General features: G+C 39.9%; 1 protein-coding gene across 1 annotated transcript in view; it reads left to right on the top strand.

The window, feature by feature from the left end:
• The window catches only part of trpm4a (transient receptor potential cation channel, subfamily M, member 4a), a 59546-nt gene extending 33827 nt beyond the window's left edge, over positions 1 to 25719 (top strand). Inside the window, exons 8-29 of the mRNA XM_037091650.1 lie at positions 481 to 545; positions 950 to 1189; positions 1709 to 1811; positions 2739 to 2857; positions 3754 to 4056; positions 4849 to 4950; positions 6590 to 6718; positions 6968 to 7097; positions 7562 to 7707; positions 9779 to 9891; positions 10413 to 10520; positions 10637 to 10683; positions 13052 to 13284; positions 14131 to 14246; positions 14456 to 14588; positions 17610 to 17784; positions 18614 to 18779; positions 18923 to 19104; positions 20969 to 21101; positions 21642 to 21714; positions 23719 to 23812; positions 24010 to 25719. Coding sequence (XP_036947545.1) covers positions 481 to 545; positions 950 to 1189; positions 1709 to 1811; positions 2739 to 2857; positions 3754 to 4056; positions 4849 to 4950; positions 6590 to 6718; positions 6968 to 7097; positions 7562 to 7707; positions 9779 to 9891; positions 10413 to 10520; positions 10637 to 10683; positions 13052 to 13284; positions 14131 to 14246; positions 14456 to 14588; positions 17610 to 17784; positions 18614 to 18779; positions 18923 to 19104; positions 20969 to 21101; positions 21642 to 21714; positions 23719 to 23812; positions 24010 to 24035 — 2936 coding nt within the window. The 3' untranslated portion in view covers positions 24036 to 25719. The remainder of the gene's footprint in view (positions 1 to 480; positions 546 to 949; positions 1190 to 1708; positions 1812 to 2738; positions 2858 to 3753; positions 4057 to 4848; positions 4951 to 6589; positions 6719 to 6967; positions 7098 to 7561; positions 7708 to 9778; positions 9892 to 10412; positions 10521 to 10636; positions 10684 to 13051; positions 13285 to 14130; positions 14247 to 14455; positions 14589 to 17609; positions 17785 to 18613; positions 18780 to 18922; positions 19105 to 20968; positions 21102 to 21641; positions 21715 to 23718; positions 23813 to 24009) is intronic.
• Positions 25720 to 25936: the final 217 nt, after the last annotated feature.

The raw sequence follows: 25936 nt of genomic DNA, 5'->3' as shown, positions 1-25936 counted from the left end.
AGCATTACAGTTCTTACTAAGAGTGAAAGTAGACCTTTTGAAGATAAGTATGTGTAAGCTATCTGTGTAAAGTATTTGCCTGCCCTCTAGTGATCAAGGTTGTCGAGCACATTGCACTGTGCATCAAACCAATCTTCAAATGCTTTTACAAATACATTGTGTTAAAGCCAAATTTATCTGTGCAGATTTCTGAGGCTAGAGCAGGATGCTCCTGTTTTTTGCCTGGCAAACTTTCCCTACATGGAAATAAAAGCCAAAACAAAGATTGCAAGGAAATTGAAAACCATCTTCATGGAAGCTGAGAGATTTCAGAAACCTACTACAATCAGTTTAACTCATCATAAGACATGGGAAGTTGTGTGCATGTTAAGTTGCAGGATGTCATGAGAAATTATTTTCATTTTTATGTTTGTTTGCTTGAAGCAACATGTTTCTGTAGAAAAGCTGTCTTTCTTCTAATGTTCTACCTTGGGCCAACAGGTAGTGGCAGTATTGAAATCCCAGTGTTGTGCATGCTCATATCAGGGGACGCAAACATGCTGGAGGTAAGGAAACTGTCAAATACATTCTCACTCAACACAAACACCATCACAGGATTTTTGGATTCTACTAACATTTTTCACTCATATTGTCTTACCACAGGAGGACAGGTAAAATATTGTTAGAACTGGAGAATGTAGCAGCAGCATGAGTGGTCCTCCATACCTACAGTATACGTATCGGATCACAGAGAAAGCTGTGTTAGTTTGTTGCAGCATTACTGCACCCCTTATCCTGCACTTATTGTAAAGCAGTTTGTCATAATTCTTGTGATATTTTTATATATTCCAGTTAGCCGTGTAACACAGTTTTGCATTCTGTCAGCTATCTGGATGCCTTTCAGTTCTCAGCTCTTTTACTAGAGAGACTGCAATCCCACTGAGACTCTTTTGTATGTTCCCTGGCTCAGAGAATAGATGCCTCTCTGAGGAATGCTACACCCTGGCTGGTTCTTGCTGGTTCTGGTCCAGCTGCAGACCTTATCAGTGAGCTGCTGGGCAATCTCTTACCTAGCCCCCTCAGTCCCATCTCTCCTCCAGCAGAGGGCGATGCTGTTGAAGGGCCCAGCACAGAGCGCCGTGACTGGGTTCATGACAAGGTCCGGAGACACTTCCCAGTGGAAGCTGACCAGGAGAAACTGGTGGATTATGTGAGTCAGACAGCACAAGAGTTAACTGATATTGCTTCCTGCAGTTGTTACGATTCAGAAAAGAGGTTTCTGGGGAGATTTGTATGAAGTGAGACACATACGAGACACATACTTGGACATACTACTGGAAAGTGGACTTATAAGTGAACATTATTAACCCAAACCAAAGAAACGTGTATTTATTTTGCGGATGTGTAGTATACTCAGGTTCCTTCACACTGCAGTTCTTATTATGGCCGATTGTGCTGTGATGTGCAGGAGGCACATGAACATGCAGTGAACATGCACTCCTAATCACCACTGACCTTTTTTCAACTAAGAAGACCAGATTGATTTTTGTTTGTTGTCTAATAGTACTGTATTTGGGAGAAATGAATAAGATGAAACCTGACTGATATTACCTCAGACACCTGTTAATCAACAGATCCGACATTACTGTGTGATTGATGGAATGATGTCCTACATGAAATGAACACTTTTTTCAAACAGTAATTTCCTTTACTACTTCTGTGTGCCTAGGCTCTGAGTATACATCAGAACAGAGAGCTCATTACTATTTTTCATGGGGAACAGGAGGGTTCTGATGACTTTGATATAGTTCTCCTCAAAGCCCTTGTAAGAGGTAAGTATGTTATTTAAGTAAACAATGAAAACATACAGCATATAGAAATATAACATAAAACACTAAATTATACACATTAAATAAAAGGCTTAAAATGGCAAAAAATATAAATGAATTAAAAGGAATGGCAAAATGGCCACAACATCAATGGCACAGTTTCCTTTAGATTTACACTTGGAGTAAGTTATAATCAATTAACCCTGATCAGAGGAAGAGGAGGATCATTGAGATTCAAGGGTACCCTGGGGCTGGATTTCTGTCTCTAGGCAGATAGCTGTTTGACCCTGTAGAGTTCTATGAGTGCTCACAGGAACCATGAATCCACTTTGATGGGAAGCTAGCATAGTGATATCAAGTTCTTTCAGATGACTGGTCAATAACTTGTAAGTGATCCAGTAAAGGTTAACTAAAACAGGTGAGGAGGGTGTTACGATGGTAAAGAAGGGATGTTATCTCAGTTTACGATAAAATGGGTCAATGGTTTGCAATGTTGGGATAATATCGGACTCTTAAATAGTAAATCCAGCAATTTTATTCATTAAAATGTGTGTTTTAATGTTCAGTTCTGAGGGAGTACTACTGTATGTGGAAAAAAGTTGTGCAATGCCTTTTGTGGCATTAAGGGGGTAATTAATCAAATGGCATGCAGCTTCTGCAGCTCAAGATGGCTGCTACTACTTTTTTCATATATGCAGTAGTACTACCCCAGACTTACACACTTTGGTGTGTAAAATTGTTGGAGTTACGCTTTTAACATATAAGACAAGGGTCTGTGCCTAGCACAGGCCCCACATTTTATGGTGTCATTAAATTGTGACCAAATCATCTGTTTTTCTATAGTGTTCTTTTGCTATTTGCTATTCTCTCGACCAGTCTCATCATGTCTCAGCTTCGACTCTTATGCCACATTTGTGTGTGTTTTTTAAGCAAGTAAACGCGTGTCAAGTGAAGCCAGTGAGTACACTGAAGAGCTGAAACTGGCCGTGGCCTGGAACCGCGTGGACATCGCCAAAGCTGAGCTCTTCAATGGAGACATACAGTGGAAGGTACCTTCTATACACCAGGCATCAACCAGGATTTGGGATATCACAGTGTACCACGAGCATGCTAAAAGTTTATGGCCTCATGTGTTTTTATAGGCTACAGCACATGTTCAACTGTAAGCATGATCATATCAGCAGAATTATTGTGTGAAAAGTCAGGCTGCAGTCAGCTGGTAGCCAAGCAGCCGCTTAGTGAGCCAGTAAGAATAAACCAGTCATATTTCCCGAGTGTTACACAACTGGTTTACTGCTGTGACACAGCTCCCAACACCTCCTTCCTCCACTGATTAAGGACTCAACCATACACTTCACTGTCACAAAGACCCAGTGTTTTTTTGTTCTTGTTGTTATTTGATAGCTCAGAACCCTGCACATTGCTCATTTGCACAGGCACATTTATCATACATTGCACACATCATGTACACACAGAGAGTTACTGTACATAGTATGTTTATCAGGTTTTTTTGACATTTTTTATTCAAATTGTCACTTTATTCTTTCCAATATCTCTCTATCATTGTCTCTATTTTTGAGACCTACTCTTGTGTAGCTATTATTTTCCTTGTTTCTCCCAAGGATCAATAAAGGAATGTCTTTTCTCATCTTAATCTCCTCTCCCTGCCTTTCCTTTTCTGTATTTGGTCATTCACATAAACAAACAACCAAATTTCATTACACAAAATAAAATGGATCCATCTGTCTGCGCTGTAGACAATCTGCAAAAACCACTGGAGTGCGAGCTTAGTTAAGGGCATAGAACCATCATTGAGTGGCAGTGCTATTATTTTATTTTTCATTAAATGCATTGCAAAAGTACCAATCCTGCTACAGAAAGTGATTAGAATGTATTCCTGCATGTTATAATCTCATAATGTTAATGAGATGATTCTATTTTGCAGTATGAGGACCTTGAAGACTCTATGACAGATGCACTGATCAATGACAAGCCCCAGTTTGTGCGTCTGTTCTGCGAAAATGGTCTGAATATCCTGGAGTACCTCACCTACCACCGTTTGGAAAACTTGTACCACTCACTGTCAGACAGCTCACTGGCCTACATTCTGCTCCAGAGGCGTCTGAGTGAGAGGCAGGGGATGGCTGGATACCTGCCTAACCTGGATGGAGCTGTGACAGTACCTCTGAAGAGCCCCCAGAGTGCACTAACTGGACCTGCATCAGCAATGGGGCTCAGCCTCTTTGAGGTGAGGGAGATGAGTTGAGAATGGACAAAGGGGTAGCAAGAAGGAACCTTTAAGATGGACTGATAGCAGGTTACTGTACTGTTACTGGCGTTCAATTGATAAGTAAAGGTTTGTGCTGATAACTGCTGATAATGATGATAATTGCTGATGGTAATACTTTTATGTACAGCTTTCTTACTGTATTTAACAACATGACATCTCTTCAGGCTATAATAGGCTTAGCATATTAACAATAGAAAGAATAAAATAAACAGTTGTTGAAGCTGTTTGTGGAACCACATCACCCAGTACTATTCACTCATAATTCTGTTGCATCACATTGTTAAATTACAATGGATGCATTTTCTTGAAATAGATTTTAATGGATTTCAACAATAAAATGAAAAACTTTAGAAGAAGGTAATAATGCACAGAAAATATTAGAGTGTCCAACTCCTACTCTACTACTGGGATGAACAGCATTCTTTCAAACCATATAACATCATCTGGTGTTTTGATTGACACATTGCTCCAAAATCTCCAATAGTTCTTTAGTTGAGTTGTAATCTGGTAAATGTGAATCTATTTATCCATATTTATCACCCAACTACAACTACACGTCAGTCCTCTAGGTCTGATTTAGCTATTTTTGAAACATAGCAAACTGTAGTTACTTCCCTTTGTCTGTATGATATCAAGTTTCATTACTTTCATTTGTTATGCAACCTTATGTTGTATAATGACAAATCACACTGAAAGCATTGTTGCTCTGTACAATATGCAGTTGTAATGATGTATCTGGTGATGCTACAGGTGTCCCGTCTCCTGTGGGACCTGTTGGGGGATGTCTGTCAGCCTTTCTACTATGGACCTCTGGGTCTGGAACCCAGCACCAGCACAAGGAGGGCTCTCAAGGTCAGCGAGCGAGGAACTCGAAGTTTGTTAACACAATCTTGAGTACAATTGCATATCTTCGACTTTATGCTCAGATCAAATAAAGGGAAAAGAAAAAAACTGTACACAGGCCAAACTGATTTTGATATATAGTTTGTCTGATTTTTGTGTGACCCAGAAGTTATTGACTTATTTGTGTGTTGCACTTGATAACTGTGCAACAAATCCACCCACCAACAGTTCAGTGTGAAAGAAAGCCTGAATAACCAGAATCATGCAGTGATTTTAAGTCAGTGAATCGTCACCGTGGCCACACTGGAACCATACACTGAAATAGTTAAAGACTTATTTTAAATTGGCAAGACACATGCAGGGATTTCCACCACACTGCAACAGATGCCTCTGAAGTTAGCGTCGATTCACAGCTTCTTATTGGAATTTTCTAGTCCACCTTAAAAGTGGCACATCGCCTAAAGATGGCATTGTTCTGTCATTTTTAAGCGAGTTCATGGACTGAAAACCATGGGGAAGAAGTTTTCATCATTTTAACTCACTATCACATTGTAAACCCATTATAGTCTGTTTAAATCATAAACAGACTAGTCACATCTGTACCACCATATGGAAACTCCAGAGACACAGATTTGTGAAACCTTAATGTATTTGTGAAAAAGAAAAATAGCAATAATCTTAGATTTACAATTTACAATGAGTGGCTTTCTGAAAAAAGCCCTTTTTTGTATTTTCACAAATAGAATGAAGGTTTTAACTACATACCCTTGAGGCTATGTAGTTAAATCGTGTCATTAATTATTTGTTTTAAGTGATATACTTTAAGATCAAAGAAGACCTAACTTTCATGACCTCCATGCTACGGTCGAGTGATGTTATTATTAATATCTATAGGGGAAATACCAAAGAATATAATATGATATAAGATAATGTAGTATTCACTGAGATTTTTCAAAGATGTGACTTTTCATTCATATTAATATCAATTGTGATGAAATGTTTTCACACACACAGAGCGATAACTATGACATTTATTTATATATTAACAAGTGTTAATTTGCCACTGACCAGGCTGCTATATTTGATGAATGGGCTGGCAGTGGCGACCTCTTAGCAAGAGTGCTTTGGGCTACAACCCCTCATGTTCTCCTCGTGTCTGCAGGGGTTCCCTCTGGATGCTTTAGTTTGCTCCCACAGTCAAAAGCAATGAAGGTTAATTGGTCATCTTTAATTGTCCTGTTGTAAATGTCAGTGTGAATGGTTATCTGTATCTTTCAAAATGTAAAGTGATTATCAGTGAATGGATGGATAGTTTGAAAACTGAAAAATCTTGGTGTGTAGAGTGACAAAGAAGTGATCCTCCGTGTAGCCTGTTATTCATTTTTGCGTGAGGCTAGAGGATGTGTTGATGCTGTTTTAGATTGCCTATCATAAGTCCAACAATGCCATAATAGTACAATGCTTGATCAATGGAGAACACCTACAGGTAAACTGTTCAAAAAGTTAACATCTGCCCTCAAAAGAGACAAAACAGAAAAGGTTGGACAATTTGAAATATATAATATAATAATGCACGACTGTCAACAGTAAGAGTGATCATCTTTTTTCTGATCTGACTGCCTCACTTGTGTCTTGTCTTAACCTTCAGCAAATGAATAAGATGCTGCTGGGAGAGTGTGTGTATCGAGACCAGTGCTGCCTCTCTCCCTGGGCAGCCCTCTTCATCTGGGCTGTCCTGCAGAACCGCAGTAAAATGGCTGTTTACTTCTGGGAGATGGTGAGAATAGCCTGTCATTTTCTACAACCTAATTTAATCAATATAGTCATTTAATTTCAAAGTTGGAAAGTTTAAGAACTGTCTGACTGATGACATTTATGTAAGTATGCGGTGAGGAAAAGGCTGAGCACCATGTGCAGCAAACTTCATTGAGGTCAAAAAGCTGCCATTTTTCAAAGTTGTCATCAAATTTGGTTTCATTTGAGCTAGTGTTAATTTGAATCCTACATTTCTGTATTTCCTTGACAGGCAGGGGAGTCTGTACTGAGCGCTTTGGGTGGATGTAAGATGCTGCGGGAGCTTTCTAAGCTTGAGTGTGAAACTGAGAACAAAGTTGCTATGAAGGAACTGGCACAGACGTTTGAGAACCTTGCACATGGTGAGCCAGACCCAATGTTAAGGAATACGTCTATTTATTGCTTTTATCTAAAAGTTTAAGCCCAAGACAACTCCATAGCTCTGGGAACCTGGTTTGGATCTAGTAAGACTACTGTCTATCTCCCTAATTTCCTGCCATGTTTTTATAACATTTTTTATTCCATATTTTTATTTCTACTGTTTCTTTGATATTGTATGTATGTTCAATGTATGTTCAATGTTTGTTATTGCTACTGGATGCTTGAATTTCCTCCGGGATCAATAAAGTATCTATCTATCTATCTATCTATCTATCTATCTATCTATCTATCTATCTATCTATCTATCTATCTATCTATCTATCTATCTATGTCTCTACTGTCTTTAATAAAGACATAAATATGCCTCCAAAAACTGTGTATCCTATTAATCTAGAAGAAATTATGATTGAGAAAAAAATATGATGTTTGTTGTTTGTGTGTTCAGATGTATTCAGTGAGTGTTACCAGAACAGCGAAAGTCGCTCCTTCACTCTCCTTATAAGGAAGTCTCCAGTGTGGGGCGGTGCAACATGCCTGCAGATGGCCACTGCGGCTGATGCCCGCCTTTTCTTCAGCCACGATGGCGTTCAGGTAGCTGTCATTCATTCTCTTTATCAAAACTAAAATGAGCTTACTGCCTTGTTAACTCATCATTTGACACACAAAATCGATATAAACCAAATAAACTCACAGTCTTGTTCCTGCTTTCCACAATCACCTCTGTTTTGATCAAAAGTAAGATAGTAAGATGTGAAAATATTCAGGCTCTACACAAAAACATTATGTTGCCCGCTGCTGATGCCCGACTCTGTTGCTCCTCTGCAGAGATGAGTAGACTAGCTAAAACCTGTACTCAAGTAAAGGTACTGTTACTTTTCATTAACAGTTATTCAAGAGGAAGTAAAAGTAGTGAGTACAATAGTACTGTCCATCGTTTCCCAAAGTCTTATTTGTTGAGGATCTGACTGGAATTATTTCAACCACAGATTGTGCACACATTTATTTGTGACACAATAAAAAATCATCATCTCTTGATTGGATAATCTGCCACATTGACATCTGAAAATTTCCCAGTCTGTATCTCTCAAGCATGATCACAAAATACTGAATTATTACACACTTATAAATAAAGTTTCTTGTTATGATCTTTAGTTGTTATTTCCTGTTTCATATTATGATTTGGCAAATAAATCACCAGATCTTCACTATAATAGACTGTGTCTGCTATGTCAAAAAGTAAATATAAAGAAAATCTACATGTCGCAGTATCCTTAAGGTCATTTAAGATTCCATTACAATCAGATGTGAGCCCCCCATATCTATGTCTATCCAATCACATGAAGACAACAATACTACAGACGTGGATCAGTTACCTCTTTAGGTGAATTAGGAAATAATACTGTGCATGTGATGTTTCATCATTGTATATTAAATATAGGTGTGTTCACTTCTTTACTTAGACCTGAAGAAGACTACCTGAGGTTAAACATTATACTAGCCATGTCAACATTTTGAGCATAATTTGGTTTCTACTTTTCTGTCTTTCACACCAATAAACATGACTAGTTAAATGCATGTACTTATTACCCCAACAGACACACTCAGTTATCGTTTGTCTGATGTTGTACTTGCTACAACTGTACATTGTTAATTCATCTGTAATTATTAGTGGTTGAGTTGAAAGCCATACTCCTGCTTTGAATGGAGTCATGTGAAGACAGGCTGTGGTAGGATTGATAACAAGGCACCAGCAGACCTGGGACCAGTAACAGCATTAGCAGCACTATTGTTTCTGAATGTAATGGAGTGAAAGGCCTTAAAACTACTCCAAAAACTTCAGTTTAAGTTTTGAGTTAATATGGGACGCAATATTTAAGCGTAAAATATGGGACAATTCTGTATTAAACGGGATGGGTGGCAACACTAGTTATCATAAGCATTCACATATTGTATAATTAATTACCCTAGCTACAAAATCTTTTGTGCCTAAGCATTGTCTTCACCTAATGTATAGCCTTTTTACTGTATACACCTCTTTTTATTGTTAACTGTTCCCTGAATCTTGAATCTGCTTCCATATGTCAATACTATAGTTGTGTTGTCTAAGCCATAGTTTACTGGTCGTAGTAACTATTGTAGTAACCCCTCATTGCACTTCAGTGCTCACTGCATTCAAACAGTTACATATAGTACATATTATGTCCCAATCTGATCACATGATCAGAAATCGGGCCGATCACGTTTTCGGTCTCTTGAGTCTCATACAGCAGAGCATGTAAAACAGGCAGCCGAGGAGATGCTGAACATGTGTGAAATAGACAAGCAAACTATAACTATCAGATCGGGACTCGGTATTGGCAGATACTAAATATTAAAGGGCTCAGATCAGTCGAATCGGGGTAAAAAAACACCTGATCGGGACATCCCTAGTACATATATATGTATATGTATGTATATATATTTGACTAAAGTACAGCAAAATAATTGGCTTACTAAATTTGAATTGGGATTACCAAAGTCAAAATTTAATTTACAGTATATGTTAAATACATACCAAGTGTGGCTATAACAAGTTGGGATTTATTCAATTTATTTATGCCTCATCAGTGAGGGTAACATTGTCTGGGAGCTGTTGTAGTAACGGCACTGCTGTCTGTTGTAGTCGATGCTATCGCAGATCTGGTGGGGTGACATGGAGAGGAATACTGAGGTCTGGAAACTGGTGCTAACCTTCTTCTTGCCCCCCCTCCTCTACACAGACCTTTTGAGCTTCAGGTAAATGTTGGTGTTACTACTGTGTTATGCTGTGTTATTATTGTGTAATTTGGCTTGTGAGTGTGTGTCTTTGCAGTATGATTCCATCCTGGTTTTAATGGGTTGGCCCGCTGCTGCGATACGTCGATGTCGCTGCCTTATTGGAGGCGGCAGCTCAGCCCTGTGAACTTTATAAAGCTCCTTCTACAAAGTATTAAGTTAATGTCTCTCATTTTCACATTCACAAACGTACAGATATATTTGAGAAACAATTAGGTATCAAAAACAATGTCTGTAACATTCTCTGATGATTATATATCCTTATATGTTCAGTATACAGGTCGGCACCAAACCACAGGATGTGTTTTTATAATGTTTTTATGAGTGTTTACAGCTGCCAAAGTAATGACGTAGTGATGATCACAATAACAGCGTATAAGATATATATATATATATATATATATATATATATATATATCTTACATATAAGAAGTAGTTACTGGTGTGATTAAAGATGTTGGTTGTTTGTGTTTATATTACAGGGAACAAGAGGAGGAGGTCAGGTCTTTGGATGTCCACCCTTACAGAGACACTGAAAGCCTGGATGGGAATGATGCCACTGTCTTCTCACTGACTGACATTATCCAAAAGTAAATACAAATATAAATATAAAAATATGACTTTAATTTTATGCAAATATACAAATATAATTTATTTTCCCTCTAAGTTTTAACAAACATTCCTGATTCTTTGTTTGGGGTCACAGTGAAGAAGAAGCTGAAGAGTTCAGGGCTCTAAAAGAAAAGATGAGAGGTGGGTTTGATCACTATTCATCTATTACTAGTTGAACTTAGTGGCTGCTCTCTTAGGTACCATGTCCTTGCAGAAAGTAAGAACTATCAGCAAATAAAAGTTAGCAATATGTTAGAAATAATTCCTTCCTTCAGTACAGTGAACATGACCTACAGTTACAGTTACAAGAAGGAGGACCCAAATGCAGACTACAGAGGCGAAGCGAGAGCATTTCAAATGACTGAACAGCAAAGAGTCAATGTACAGCAAGCTTACTGAATTGTGAGGCAATTAGAGCAAGGCCAAGATCCAAAAACACTCAGAAAACTAAAAAATAAAGTCCCCATATTATACTGTTTTTCATCAATTTCTCACAGCTGTCAGAGGTCCAACAGCACCGTATTCGATATGTATTGCCCAAACCCATCTGTGGGTCCTGAATTTCAGCTGTGAGCTAATGAGCTCCATCTGTCAACGCCTACTTGGAGAGCCTTGCCCTATGGCCTTGCCTGCTACACATCCCTCTCAGGAAGATGATGCCTTTTTTTCTTTTTGTTTTTTAATGCTTTATTTAAATTAATAACATTACATGAGCAATGACAAACTCACATAAAAAACATAATTATTTTACATTTTAAAGTAAATTCACACCTCCCCTAAAGATCCAAATTGAAGGATTCTTACAGTTATATATATCACATTTCTAAAGCAAACATATAACAGATATAAAAATGAAAGAAAGAATGAGAGGGGAAGGAAGACGATGCCGCAAACGCTAGTGGTAGCATACACCAATGTTATGATGGATATATATATATATATATATATATATATATATATATATATATATATATATATATATATATATATATATATATATATATATATATATATATGTGTGTGTATATGTGTATATGTGTGTGTATATATATATATATATATATATATGTGTATATATATATATGTATCGCGGAGGTGCTTTCGTTCAACCATACTACTTTGACCCAGAATCTGACCCACAAGGAGGCTCCTGAAGAAATACAGACTCTGTGGCTGCAGCAGGACATTTCAGAATGGTTAGTGTGTCTGAATAATGTTAGTTTGTTCATATGTGTTGTTACAGTTACTACCATGTAGCTAATGGCTAACAGCTAGCGAAAGCTGTGTTTGTCTCCAACACAGTCTCCAAACTCTTAGACACTGTTCACATCGTCTCTGTCTCCAGTCTGTACATGTTTCTGGACTTTTTACTGTGACAGCCAAGCTCCATCGTAATATTATTAACATGAAACTCGCTTCAAACACAATTGCATAGTGGACCGAAGCAGAGCTAACTAGCCAATTTCCAGCTGACTTCACCATATTTGTAGGCAACTGTAAATACTATCAAACCGCGGCAACACTTACCTGTGGCTCGGGTGCACTTGCTGGGTCTGATATGGTTGGGACTGATCCATTTATGAGGGTCGGTGTTGAGGCAAAGCCAGCTTTGTACTGACCCTCCTTACTGAAGCAGTCCGATGTGAAGTGGTTAACACACACACACACACAGATTTACACAAACGGCAGCCAGCATGTTGTCATTAAAAATTAAACGCAACCACTGTCTCTTCTGTTGTTCTGTAGCTGGGACAGAATATAAGCACTTATGTTGATTTTTACAACCAACAACAGAGCAAGTTGCATGTCAAGCTCTGAGTGACAACATTGCGAAACACTGCTATCTCACTGCTGGACACATGGAACTTCAACTCGGGGATAAATGCCCCCCTCTCGGATGTCTCCTATCACCGTGCAGAGGAGGCTGGCCTATGAAAATGACCCCTTTTGTTATGTAATGAAAGGAGCTGATTCTGAACAGCCTGTAGGAGTGCCGTTTTACTAGTGGGTGGGCTGCAGAGACCATGCAGGAATCGCTTATTTTCCTCATTCTGGGAGTTAGCAGGCTCAGGGCGGACCAGTTTATATATGTAGAGACCAGAGAAAACGTGTTTTTCATAATATGGGACCTATAAGGAAAAAGTGAGGGAGAAACACAGACAGACTTAGTAAATAGTATAGAAAAGAACGGCTAATAAGAAACAAGTGAAAGTAATCAGCAATCAAAACAGCAGGATGAAAGACGGAATGAAGAACTGAAACCAGCAGAAAGGTATGTTTTTTTTTAAAATTAGACAGGAAACAGGCAAGAAAACCACGGTACCATGACCCCACTGTAATGCAAAGCTCCATGGAGAGCCTGTTGTCTCTACCCAGCAAATACCATGAACTTGAAATGACAAAGGAAACTTCAGAGGAAACAAAATTAAAACTACTGCTAAAATATTAACGTTGACAGGCTGCTTGCATCTTTGAGTCTTAACAATTTAACTCTTTTATCTCTCTGCAGACTCTTTGCCATCCAACTCCAAGAGACCTTTTATTGTATCCCGGTGGAGACAGTTCTGGTTCGCCCCTGTCACCTCATTCCTTGGCAATGTGCTCATGTACTTCCTCTTCCTCTGCCTGTTTGCCTATGTTCTGTTGGTGGACTTCAAGCCCCCACCCCCTAAAGGCCCCACCACGCTGGAGATTGTGCTTTACTTTTGGGTTTTCACCTTAGTATGTGAAGAGATTCGACAGGTTGGTAATTAACACATACAATACATATTATTAAGCAGCATTTATAATGTGGCCCAATCTATACAAGTAATGATTTACAATAACATTGTCTAAATGGTAGGTCTTAAAACTGAAGTTCTCTGTTTAAGACAGCAAGGACATTTGTACTTCAGGTGTACAATCAGCAATAGTGTTGAAACAAAGATGAAAACAAACTGGTTGGGAATGTTGAGGCATTTCAGACAGTCTGACCAAAACCATGTTCCAACTATAGCCCCCGGCTTCAAAAGCTGAACTAAATGTTAAAGACATGGTCTCAATAGCACCAGTCACTAAAAACTAAAGTTTTTTGTGCAATGCCGTCACTTTATATTGCATCATACTACACAGGGAGACTACTAATTGAAGCATCTCTCTCATACACTGTTTGCAATATCCAGTTGTAGTATGATAGATTGATATATTAAACACTGTAAATATGATATTGCATCCTTTTTGGGACTTATGTTACCATACCTTTATGCTGTTTTCAGACTGACATTAGTAATGCTTCAAAAAATGCAAAAAAAAGGTTGTCTGGCAGAGTTGTGACCGAGTCGTCTTCTCCTGCAACACAACATAACTTCCTGAATGCACAAATCAGCCCACATTGCATGTAGATAACTTTGTAACATAAAAACTGTAGTTATGTTGTTTACCTGTTTCTGGTATATGGTAAACCTTTAGGCTCATGGATTGAATGATATGTTCTCTTAGGTCCCTAAGGCAACAAACACCACCAGCCCTTTTTAAAGCAGTGCTTTGCACCCTGCAGAGGTCTATCCACATAAATCATGACTCTTATTTTTCTCTCTTTCTGGGTAACAGACCTTCGTTGTGGGCAGCACCTTTGTGCTTCAGAGGATGAGGAACTACATACAGGATGTGTGGAACAAGTGCGACCTCACAGCCATTGCTCTCTTCACTTTGGCTGTCTGCTGCAGGTGACTCTTATGACACAGTGACAGGAGGATCTATACTGACCGTGACCCCAGAGGTTGCAAAGGCATCTCTGGGGCCAGTCCTCAAACACAATTCAGTAGTTTCTCTTCTTTTCTCTTCTTTTTTTTTCTTACTTATGTTCATGATGTAGATGAATTAATTGCATCACATATACTGGTGATTGACTGCACAATTTTGTTTTGTTTTACAGAATGTTTCCCCAGTCATATGAGTTTGGCCGAGCTGTGATGGCCATAGATTTTATGGTCTTCTCATTACGTCTGATCCATATATTTGCCATCCACAAACAGCTTGGGCCCAAGATTATTATCGTTGGCAAAATGGTGAGTGCATACACATGTCACGTTGCAACCAATGTAATGCAATGTGAAACAGAAACATCAGTGATACCAAAGAGCTTTTTCAAAGAAAGTTCAAATGAGAAACGGCTTTGGTAGCACATCCTATCACTTGTTGCTATTGTTACGAACCTCCACTCTGTGATACTGCTGTTCAATCAAAAGTTCAGAGAGCAGATCACTTCACTACTCCATCACACTCCAATTTCGCTTCTTTACCACTCACAGCACTAGAATATAGCATGCCCAACCCAGAATGTGTAACCCCATCTCCCTGGCTCTATTTCAATGGACTGAAGAGCTCATTCAACAGGGAGTTTGGTTGGTGGTGATGGTGAAACGTACAGTACAGCCTTCAACAAACTAAGGTACAATGTATTACCGGCGTGTTGCAGCATGTGGCACAAGCAGAGTAGGTGTCTGCCCCCGATATCTTGTTGCTACACGCACAAATCCTTGCCAGTAGCTTCACGTCTTCCATGGCGAGGGAAGGTACAAGCTCCGACATATCGTTAGCTCCGTAAGGGATAATAATGGAGGGATAATGAGGAGGAAGTCCCTCCTCCTGGGAGCGGACGTCACGTCTGTCTGCCAGTCAAAACTGGCGTAGTGGAAAATAGCTCCTGGGGACAAGCATAGGGGGCGTTTCCCACAGTGGGATACCGAAACGAATGTTGAAAGAGGACTGCTATTGCAGGGGCGGACTGGCCATCGGGAGTTCCGGGATTTTTCCCGGTGGGCCAATCAACAATGGGCCGATGGACGGCCGTTTTTTTTATTTATTTGATCATTTTTTTTTATTTTTTTTTTTTCTGCTGCACCTTGCCTTGGTAACTATGATAACTCACCCGGCCCGGGGAGAGAGACGTGCATCTGCTCTTCGGCTTCCCCAGTCACAGACACAACTTCAGCTCCATCTCCCACAGTATAAACCATGTCCCCCTACTAGTCAGCGAACGTTCTGCACCCTCTCTCTTACTTGTTGCTGGGGAAACCTTGTCACAAGGTTCAATCTCCACTCCCTTGACTTTCCTGTCATATATGTTGGCCTGTTGCATTTGCTCAGTGCTGGAATGTTTTCAACAAGCGCCATACCCTCAACAAAGATCCCTCTTCAGTGCCTCTATACAGTGGGAATGAGCCTTGAACATCATCTGTCAGAGCAGACTTCAACACAACATCAGCAAGTAGGCAGGGAACCCGACCAAACATAAGGTAGAATGGTTAGAACCCAGTAGTCTCATGAGCAGTGCTGTTGTACTTAAATGTCGCCTTGATGCTCTCAAGTGGTGCACTACCATTTGGCTCTGATGTCCTGCCCATTACGCACCTAGCACTGCGATGGATGTGGTCCCTTACATCTCGTCCCATAAAGCTTAAGTGGAAAATTAGTTTCACAGGGGACAGCACGCCTCTTCCAAGACCAAGATAGCTGACACCCCAACTTCAGGCAAAGAGCTCACTTGGGGTAATGATGCATCAACTGCTGCCACCTCAACTTTTTTTTGAGGCCCTCTAGGTAGACATATTACCATCTGAAAGTGGGTTGTTTTCTGTTCATGTCAGACTTGGACAGGAAAGAGGACTCAGATGCAGTATTGGCAGAAGTAATGTCAAGTTTTATTAATCTGTTTTTGCAACTCTCCAGAATGAATGATAACAAAATGGCTATGAATATCTGGGTGAGGTACAAGACAAATGAAAGACAGAATAACAAAAAAAACGCTCCCGCAGGAGGAAAACCTACTCTGTTCTAGAAATGAAGTAAAGTATCAAAATTTACAAAACAAAATCTCTCCGAAGAGGAAGCGCAAGGGCTATGAAAAATATCTACTCTTTCTTATCAAACTTAACAAAAAATCGCTCACAAGGAGGAGAAAAGAAAAGCTATGAAATCTCAAAATTCAAAAAACACAAAACCTAACCAGAAAAATACAAACTCAAAATCACTCTTCTCGAGAGGACAAAACTCAGATAAATAAAACAAGAACAATACTTATCAGGGCAAGGTACAAAACTGTGGATCAAGGCTTCGGTACACGACATGGAAGACGAAATACACATGGGGGAAGGGAACACAGGTGGAAACAATCAGGAATTAGGGATGACGTCAGACCAGGGACACAAGAGGAAGGGCAAGTGACCTGAAACGAGAGGAGAGTTACTTTCAAAGTAAAACATGAAATTCACGAGACAGATCCCAAGACAAGACAACCTCACCGCGATGTGACAGTTCAAGCTGTGAAAATATTATACTTCAGGCATTAGCCAAGTCTCACATAGACTACCAATGTTCTATGTTAGAATAGTGAGCAGGGTATTTGCTCTGGGCTGTGTTCAGGGAACAAATGCTATTGGACAGGTCTGTTTATCACCTTGAGCAACCTGGGATAGAACAGCATCTAGGCTGTAATAAGTTGGGTCAGTGGAGAAAATAAATGGCTTAGAGTAATCTAGGTGATCATTGGTCTTGGATGATAGCCTTGAAGAAAGCCTATGAGAGGCTTAGCCATAGTAGAGCAGTTTGGGATAAAGTGATGATACCACATGATGAGACCCAGGAATGACTTGAACTCTTCAGGCATGGGGTATGACCCTCATCCCCAGTCCTTGGGATGGATTGAAACTTTGTCGGCTCAACCACAGTGCAGAGGTATCTGTGAACAAGGAGTTACCGTGTGTGTAAAAACAATTAGATATTTTGCTGACGTGCTTGTCATAAGATCCTGCCTGTAACCTGTAACATTAATCGTAACATAAGATGAGGTCAAATCCTTATTTCATCCTATAATAATCAACAGTGATCATCAGAAAAATCCTGTGACATAGGGACCAAAATAATTATGCCATTCACACATAACAAGCATTGTAGGCATGTACTTAAGGTGTTTCATGACAGTTATGACAGATTTTATGTCATTAAAACTGATCAAACATCCTAATCATGAAGTCACACCAAGACAGATCTTGCATTATCCATTTCTGGTCTCTCTTTGCTTCCCTCAGATGAAGGACGTTTTCTTCTTCCTTTTCTTTCTGGCTGTGTGGCTCATGGCCTATGGTGTGGCTAATCAGGCACTCCTTTACTCGTATGATCCACGCCCTAATTGGATATTTCGCCGAGTGTTCTACAGACCATACCTGCACATTTTTGGACAAATACCCATAGATGAAATGGATGGTAAGTGTCTTTATAGTTTTTTTTGTTTGTTTGTTTTTTCCTCTGGCTCTGTCCACCACAATGTCCTTTGGTTCTCTCAAGGTCCTCCACATTTGAATTAGAAGAAAGAAATGTTTGTCAAAGTCATTTAAAAATTAAAACCTGAAATTATAGTTTTCATCTCACTTGACTGAAGCCTGTGCACTGGATAGATGTGCATAAAATGGAGCAGAAATGCAGTAATACATAATACCTAATAATTGTCTAAAATCTGCCTCTGTTTACTTGTAATGGACATACAGATGTAGGCAGTACACAGTGTACTTTTTACAGATGTAGAAGTGGATAGATTCTCACTTGTACTGCTAGTATAGTGTCTTAATTATACAATATATTACTTATTCACTCGTTCTGTAGTGGATCCTCTCAGCCAAAGAAGTGTTCGAGGAGTGTGTCGTCCAACTAGCTTTTACTCTGTTGAGACTGACGCAGCAGGCATGTCAAATCCATGATGGACAGGCTGCCCGTATGGTTTTAACCAAGAACTTCCTACGTAATCACTATTTCTAAAGTGGAGTCTCTCAGCCAAAGAATTTCACACAAATGTACTCATACAACCAGAGTGACAATAGATATCTTGACAGTTGAATAACATTGATTCAGGTGGGATTTATTGCACGCTGTGAAACTGAACCCAAACGATTTAATTCAATCTGATGAGTTGGCAGCTCAGTGCATAGGAGCTGCTATTGCTGCCATTAAAATATATGTTACATTTTAAGGTGCTTGTAAATGTACAGGATAGATTCTCACATGTTGTTTTGGACCTCTTCTTTTGTCTTCCATCTAGCTGATAAGTTGGAAGAAAGTAACTGCACAAACAATACCACACTAATTGAAGCAGGAGGGGAGCCCTGTATGAACACCTATGCCAACTGGTTGGTTGTCATCCTCCTTGTCATCTACCTACTGTTCACCAACATAGTACTGGTTAACCTACTCATTGCTATGTTCAGGTACGCTGGTATTTGGAATAATTTATTTCAGTCCCACCTCTGTTGTACTTTTAAGCAGATTTCATCAGAAGAAATTGTACTCTATGTTGTACAGAATGGAAATGAAAGCAATGCCTAATAAGAGTAAAATGTTCTGTATACAGCTACACCTTTTCAAAAGTACAGGAGCGCAGTGACACCTACTGGAAGTTTCAGCGTTACAACCTGATTGTGGAGTACCACTCAAGGCCCTGCCTGGCACCGCCCTTCATTATCATCTCTCACCTCCACCTTTTCATCAAAAGATACATCCGCCACATCCCCTCAGTCAAGAGCAAACACTTTGGTGAGCAGTTGCAAAGACAGCATGAAGACAGGAGATACGTGTGAAAGCAGCATGTGCATTTAGCAGGGGAAAGAGGAAGCAGTACATAAAACCCAATGGTAAAAGGCTAATGGCTAGGACCCAATTATGCGCTGAGTGATAAAAAAGATAAATTGTGACCCCACTGACCCTTCTCTAAAAAAAACTTTTCACCAGGGTTGGGCTCAGGGTGGTTGCTTGCCAGCTTTGGTGAATTGGCATCACAATCAGCTGCTGAAGCTTAGTAATATTATAAGTTATTAGTTATATTTAAACGTCATTTAACCGACTTGCCAATAAGAGAAAGAGGGAGAGATAATAAAGACAGAAGAGGAGAGAGAAAAGAAGGAAAAACACACAGGCATATGGACATGTAAACATGGCCTGTAAACTTGATCTATACTGCAGACTGGAGTCACTAACAGTGTTGACATGGGGCGGCTGTAGCTCAGTGGGTAAAACAGGTCGACTAGTGATCGAAAGGTCGCTAGTTCAAATCCCGGCTCCAGGCAAGGCTGAGCTGCATGTCGAAGTGTCTTTGAGCAAGATACTGAGCCCTGTGATGAGCTGGCGTCTTATCCAGGGAGTAACCTGCCCTCGCCCTGAGACAAGGCTGGGATTGGCTCCAGCAGCAACATCCCATGACTCCATGGAAAGGGACAAGCGGTTACGGACAATGACATGACATAATGTTGACGCACCTGTGATGACTGTCTGTTATCTGACAGTAATATTTTCTTCCTGTAATGAACACTGTTTGATTGCAAAGGAGGTGGGTAGAGTGTCAGCACCTCCGAGTCTGAACCCATGGTAATTTTGCCATGAAACAGTGCATTGCCTCATCCAGGTTAGCAGTCAAGTGAATTGCTTCTTATATTAAGTTCAGGTGTTGTTAATGTATGAGGTCAGGGTCGATGCTGAGATCACCTTTGAGTCATGCGAATATTACTGCAAACCACTAGTGAACAGGAAGCTGAGACTGGGGGAAAGGCTCTCAGTTTAGCTGATCAGTGGTTAAAAGCTTTGGTTAATGACCAAATGAATAAACCAAAATGAGCAATATATAGTGACTGGAAGTGGAAGTCCCATGGAACAACTTTTTGGTGGAAAACACTACCTGATCTTATCTATTTTGATACACATGATTTCTTTACCAAAAGGAAATCATTCTTGGCTCTCTCTGATTTGCTCAAAGTTATCCATGCTTTTATTTGTTCATTTGCCTACACTAGTGTAATGTACTTTATGTCAGTATCAGTCAGAGATCTCTTTAGAGACAGGTGCAGAATGCTGCTGCACACCATTTAACAGGAACCAAGAAATGAGAGTATATTACTCCTGTGATCGCCAACTTACACTGGCCACCTGTTTTATTTCATATTGATTTTAAAAATGTACATTTATTTTAAAGCTTTAAATGGCCTCACCCCAAATGACTCTTTTTTACTAACTCCCCATGTACCTGGGTATTCTCTTAGATTAGTGGATCCAGCTGGTTGTTTCTATGTAATGGCCTGTGACTAAAGGTGATCTGGGCTTTGCTGTCAGAGGCCCTAGGCTGTGAAACTCTCTCCCTGTTGATTTCAGGAAGGCCACATCATTAGCAAAACTTCTTATATAGGAAGGCATTAATTAATACTCATTAAGTTCCTGGCTTTGATCATTTTTATCTCGCCATTTTACATATTTAAACTTTTTTAAAATAATTATTTTGTGTTGTTTGATTTATTTACTTTTTTATCTGTTTTTATCTTTTGTTTATTCCCACCCCTTTTTACCCTTCTGTCAGAGACACTTGTTTAAACATGTGCTGTATTTATTATATTGTTGTCGTCTCTTTCCTCAGTTTTGGAACTGCGGGGTAGAGAGGCCAGTCGCCTCAACACGTGGGAGGCTATCCAAAAAGAAAACCTCCTCTCAGCTCAGAATAAGCGACAGAGGGAGAGTGACACTGCACGGCTTAAATGTACATCTGTCAAGTAAGTTCCCTCTGCAATTGTTGTGACTTTATAAAATTTGATTGATTATATACTATATGTATAAGAAGAGCCATTTCCTTCTCACTGTTACAAAGGAGCATTCATTTAATCTACACTTAAGTTTGACTGACAAAAAGATATGTTGAATATGGAACCCAGCAAATTGGATATTTCAACCAATAACTAATATGTGACTGTAGGACAGAACTGACATACATTTTATTCATGTCATATTATAAATTGAGTGTCTTCCTCACAATTACTGACACTGACACATTTATTTTCCCACTGCTCACTACAGGCAAGATCTTTTTATGAAAATGTTGGTTTATATTATGTGTTTGTAATAATAGCACGGACCCAAAATGTAATCACATGTTTCATTTAGGTTACACATTTAATCACGTTTTTTGTTTCAGTTCAATTTTTTCTTTAGTTTGGCTTGTATGTATAGGGGTTTCTGATGTTCTGATGAACTGAGACTAATGTTCTAGCAGAGGTTTGCAGCTGGTTTAATTGTGTGCATGTTTGTTCCTGCAGGGTAGACAATGTGCTGAAGCAAATGGCAGAGATCCGTGACCATGACAGGAGGTTGCGGCTGCTGGAGTCAGAGGTCAGCTACACTTTCATACTCGTGCAAGATCTGTTAATAGTAATCTGTACCTGTCATTAGCAGTACTACTGCCTATAACAATGACCCATGCTCTTTTCAAGTCCAGAAAATTAGGTGTTGTTTTGCCAATTAATTCTTTTCACGAATGTAGTTTAGAGATATATCTGACACGGAATCATTATTCTTGACATGAGTCTATTCAGAAGAATTAGAGTAGGTGCTCCTTATTAGGGCCCGAGCAGCGACTGCAAGCAGTCAGTGAAGGCCCTCTTGAAATTGTTTATTCTTGACTGACTGTTTTGCCCAATTTCGCCCCTTTCCCAAACTGGAAAAGTTGTGTAACTTTGCAGGGACGACCGGCCACTCCCGAAATTCGATATTTTTGGGTCGTCGCACACGGTCCATGCGAAATGGCTAAATAGCGCCCCCTACAAAGTTGAAAAATTCCCATAGGGAATGTCGATGACATTGTCGTACCTGAACAAAAATTGGTAAAGATGTTAAGCATACCCAGACGCACAAAAAATTCTCTTGCCAGGAAGCTGAAATTCCAACAGGAAGTTGGCCATTTTGAATTTTATTTTTTTTACTCAAAACAAACTCGTCCTAGGGATTTCGCCCAATCAACTTCAAATCTGGTACAGATCATGTCCAGACCTAGCTGATCTAAAGTTGTGCTCTGCACGTCTGTAGATCAAAGGGCGTAGCTGTTAGGGGTCGATAAATTTTGGCGAATGTTTCGGCGCTTGCCATGTAAATTCTAACGGCTCTCACGCCCACATACTCGAACCTAGAAGCTTCAAATTTGCTAAGCATGACGGGAGCTCAGCCATGAACGTTCCGATGTATTAACGTCCCACCTTTCTCATGGCGCCCCCCGGTGGTAACAGGAAGTGACCAGTTCTTACTCTTAAATTTACTGATGCCGCATAGTTCACTCCATCAACTTCATTCCACTTCTAAAACATAAAGAACAAGTTGGTGAAGCTACATTATGAACGCTGTGAGGCTATGAGTAATGGTGTCCGCGTGGCGGCGTGGCGTTTTTTGATCATTTGCCAAGAAAATACGTTTGGCTTTTTGACGGCTTTAATAAACTCGTATCATCATGAAACTTGATACACAGGTCAAGGCTGGCGACCTCTAAAATCTGATGCGGGCGACGCCCATGGGCGGGGCCAAATCCCTCTGTAGCGCATCCCCTTACGTTTACATGTTCTGATACCACATAGTTGACTCCATCAACTTCATTCCACTTCTAAAACATCCAGAACAAGTTGGTGAAGCCACATTACGAACGCCGTGAGGCTACGAGTAACGGCGTCCGTGTGGCAGCGCCACGTTTGTCGATCATTTGCCAAGAAAATACGTTTGGCTTTTTGACGGCTTTAATAAACTCGTATCATCGTGAAAATTGATACACAGGTCAAGGGTGGTGACCTCTAACATCGGATGGGGCCACGCCCATGGGCGGGGCTAAATGCCTCCATGGCGCCCCCTTGAAAACTTCAAAAATGCCTCCCCATAGGGGTTTTTATAGAGTTAGAAGATGAAAGCTGGTACACATGTGTACGTCGACAAGACGCCCAAAAAAGTCTCTGGCACCAACGGTCTACTCCGAACAGGAAGTCGGCCATTTTGTTTTGAATTCTCATTTTGCCACAGATCCTCCCTTTACGTTTATATGTACCGATACCACATAGTTGACTCCATCAACTTCATTCCACTTCTAAAACATCTGTTACTGCCCCCTGCTTGCACCACTGCCTCCATGCCCCCCCCCCACGGTGGCGCGGGGGAGCGAGGGCCCGCATAACCGCTCGCGGTTTTCTAGTTTGTATTGTGTCCAATCCTTACATGCATGGGCAGATTGATATGGGTCTGCGGTATCTGCTATCTGGTATCTGTGCGTGGAGTGTGTGTGCATGGTGTGTGGTTTCTCTGCAGCTGTTGGCGCTGCCTGCTCAGCACTTATCCTTCTCTGTCTGTGTATGTCTCTCCCAGCTGGAATACTGCTGTAGCGCTCTCTCCTGGATGGCAGAAGCTCTGTTTCAGAGCAATCTGATAAACACTGACCGCCGCCCACCACTCCTCAGAGGTAAAGTCACTGGACATCTAACCATAACTAAAAATAATAAAATCTGTTGAGATCACTTTCTTTGTATGATCCCACAGCTACAGACAGCTGGATAGTTAGTAAGATGATGTGAAAATATCATATTATGTAAACTGTTGCTCAATTAAAATGTTGATTAATGAAATTGTCGTTATAATTATTATTTTCTTCCATTGTAGATATGAATCCACTTTCTCCAGGCTGACTCTGAGCTCCAGGATCTCACTGACACATACACATGCAGACACACACACACACACACACACACACACACACACACACACACACACACACACACACACACACACACACACACACACACACCTTAAGGTTAACCTAACCTCAGCTAAGCTCAAATCATGAATTAAAAGGATTTACATTATGGGGACTTCTGTGGCCCCTAAAGGAAGGGGAGTGATATTGTAGACAGATTTATGGCATGTCTCCAGAGTGTGAGTAATTCACATCGACACACTCACGTCAATCAGAGCTGTTGTGTCAAAAAGCACCTTATTTTTTTTTAATACTACCAATCATTTAATTTCTTTTACTTTATTGATTTTAGATGTATGCTGTTTTTGGTAGAATTTTAGTTAGGATTAAGTATATATTGAGGAATTTCACACTTTCCTTTATACATTTGTGCCACCATGCATTGCTGTATGCTATAGCACCTTCCAGCTCTAACATTCAGACTCGCTGAAGTCTGAAATTTTCAAGTTATTATGATTAACAATACAAATAGGAGCTTTGAATATCTGAGCATTAAACTAAGCTTCAAGCCCCAGATGTGCCTAGAGTGCCTTGTTGATATGTCTGTTAAGTTGATTAAGGCAATTATCACCATTTATGATATAAAATACTGTTGCATTATAAAAACCCTTTCTGGGGTGTTCAATGTTCAGTTGGTGGAGACCAAATAAAAGCTAAAAGGAGAATTCATGAGGTGGACCCAAACACCACTTCAAACGAATCATAACGTTCCAACATAACCATTTAATAAGATAATATTTCAGTTTTCAAGTTTTCAGCCTTCTCTGCTTCACCCATGACTACCTTTAAGTACAGGTGTGAGCAACCCCAAAACACATTTGAAATCCAACCACTTAGACCACATTCAGAGGTGTTCTTGGTCATATGTGACCACATGCTTTTCGCAGCTTGTACACATATGTGTCCTTGTCCACACTGAAGGACCAATGTCAACACACATGAAATAATAGTCATGAAAGAAGAGGATGTCAATGAATAGGCATACTGGTTGTCAAAATGTTTGTTTAAGAGATTAACACTGTCCTGGAGTGAGTAATATGAATTTCACACAGTCATCATCCTTTTGTGCCACCACTGACAGGTGTTGCCACCAAAAAGCTCACAATGACGCAGCAGTAGACAATGTTATTCATTAGTAAGTTTGTAACAAAGCATTTCAAGCCACAATGGTGTGGGGGGGAAAAAGTCTGTTTGCTACTGCATGCATGGACCCGTCAAGGACTGTATGCACCTCCTTGTTAGACAATTGGACATGACGTCAGTTTAGACACACGATGATGTCACAGTCACTGAGATAAATGTCTAGTTGGCAGCTGTCATCATCAGTTATCTGTACGTTAACATGGAATTAAAAAGAAAAAAGAGAAAGAAACTAGTCACGATGGTGATGGTGGGGTTTGTAGGGTGTTTCTATTTTTATTTTGGGGGGTTATCGCTATTGTACCTGTATTACAATATCTGTTCAAAGTTAATATTACCTGTGATATTTGAATACTTCAACTTTGTACTGTATGTTCTGCTGTATACAGATATTTTATGTATATTTCTAGACAAAGACTGTGTAAAGAACTCTTTTCAACAAAGTCATAATAAATGGGTTTTTCTCTGCATTGTAACAGTGAGGAGATGCATATTGTTCTGCATAAAGAATATACATCTTTCATCTCTACAGTATTGCTTAGAACCACCCACTTAAATACACTATATCAACTGCCATCTCTCATGTTCAGCTTAACAGGTGTATGGGCTGTGTATGGATCCCATTTTCTCTGAAAAAAATATGTACTTCAAAGATGTTGGTCTCTAAAATACTAATATACAACCTTCAGTTAA

The sequence above is a fragment of the Acanthopagrus latus genome, chromosome 24, assembly GCF_904848185.1.
Source record: "Acanthopagrus latus isolate v.2019 chromosome 24, fAcaLat1.1, whole genome shotgun sequence".
Taxonomy (NCBI): Eukaryota; Metazoa; Chordata; class Actinopteri; order Spariformes; family Sparidae; genus Acanthopagrus; species Acanthopagrus latus.
This window is presented reverse-complemented; position numbering and strand designations above follow the sequence as displayed.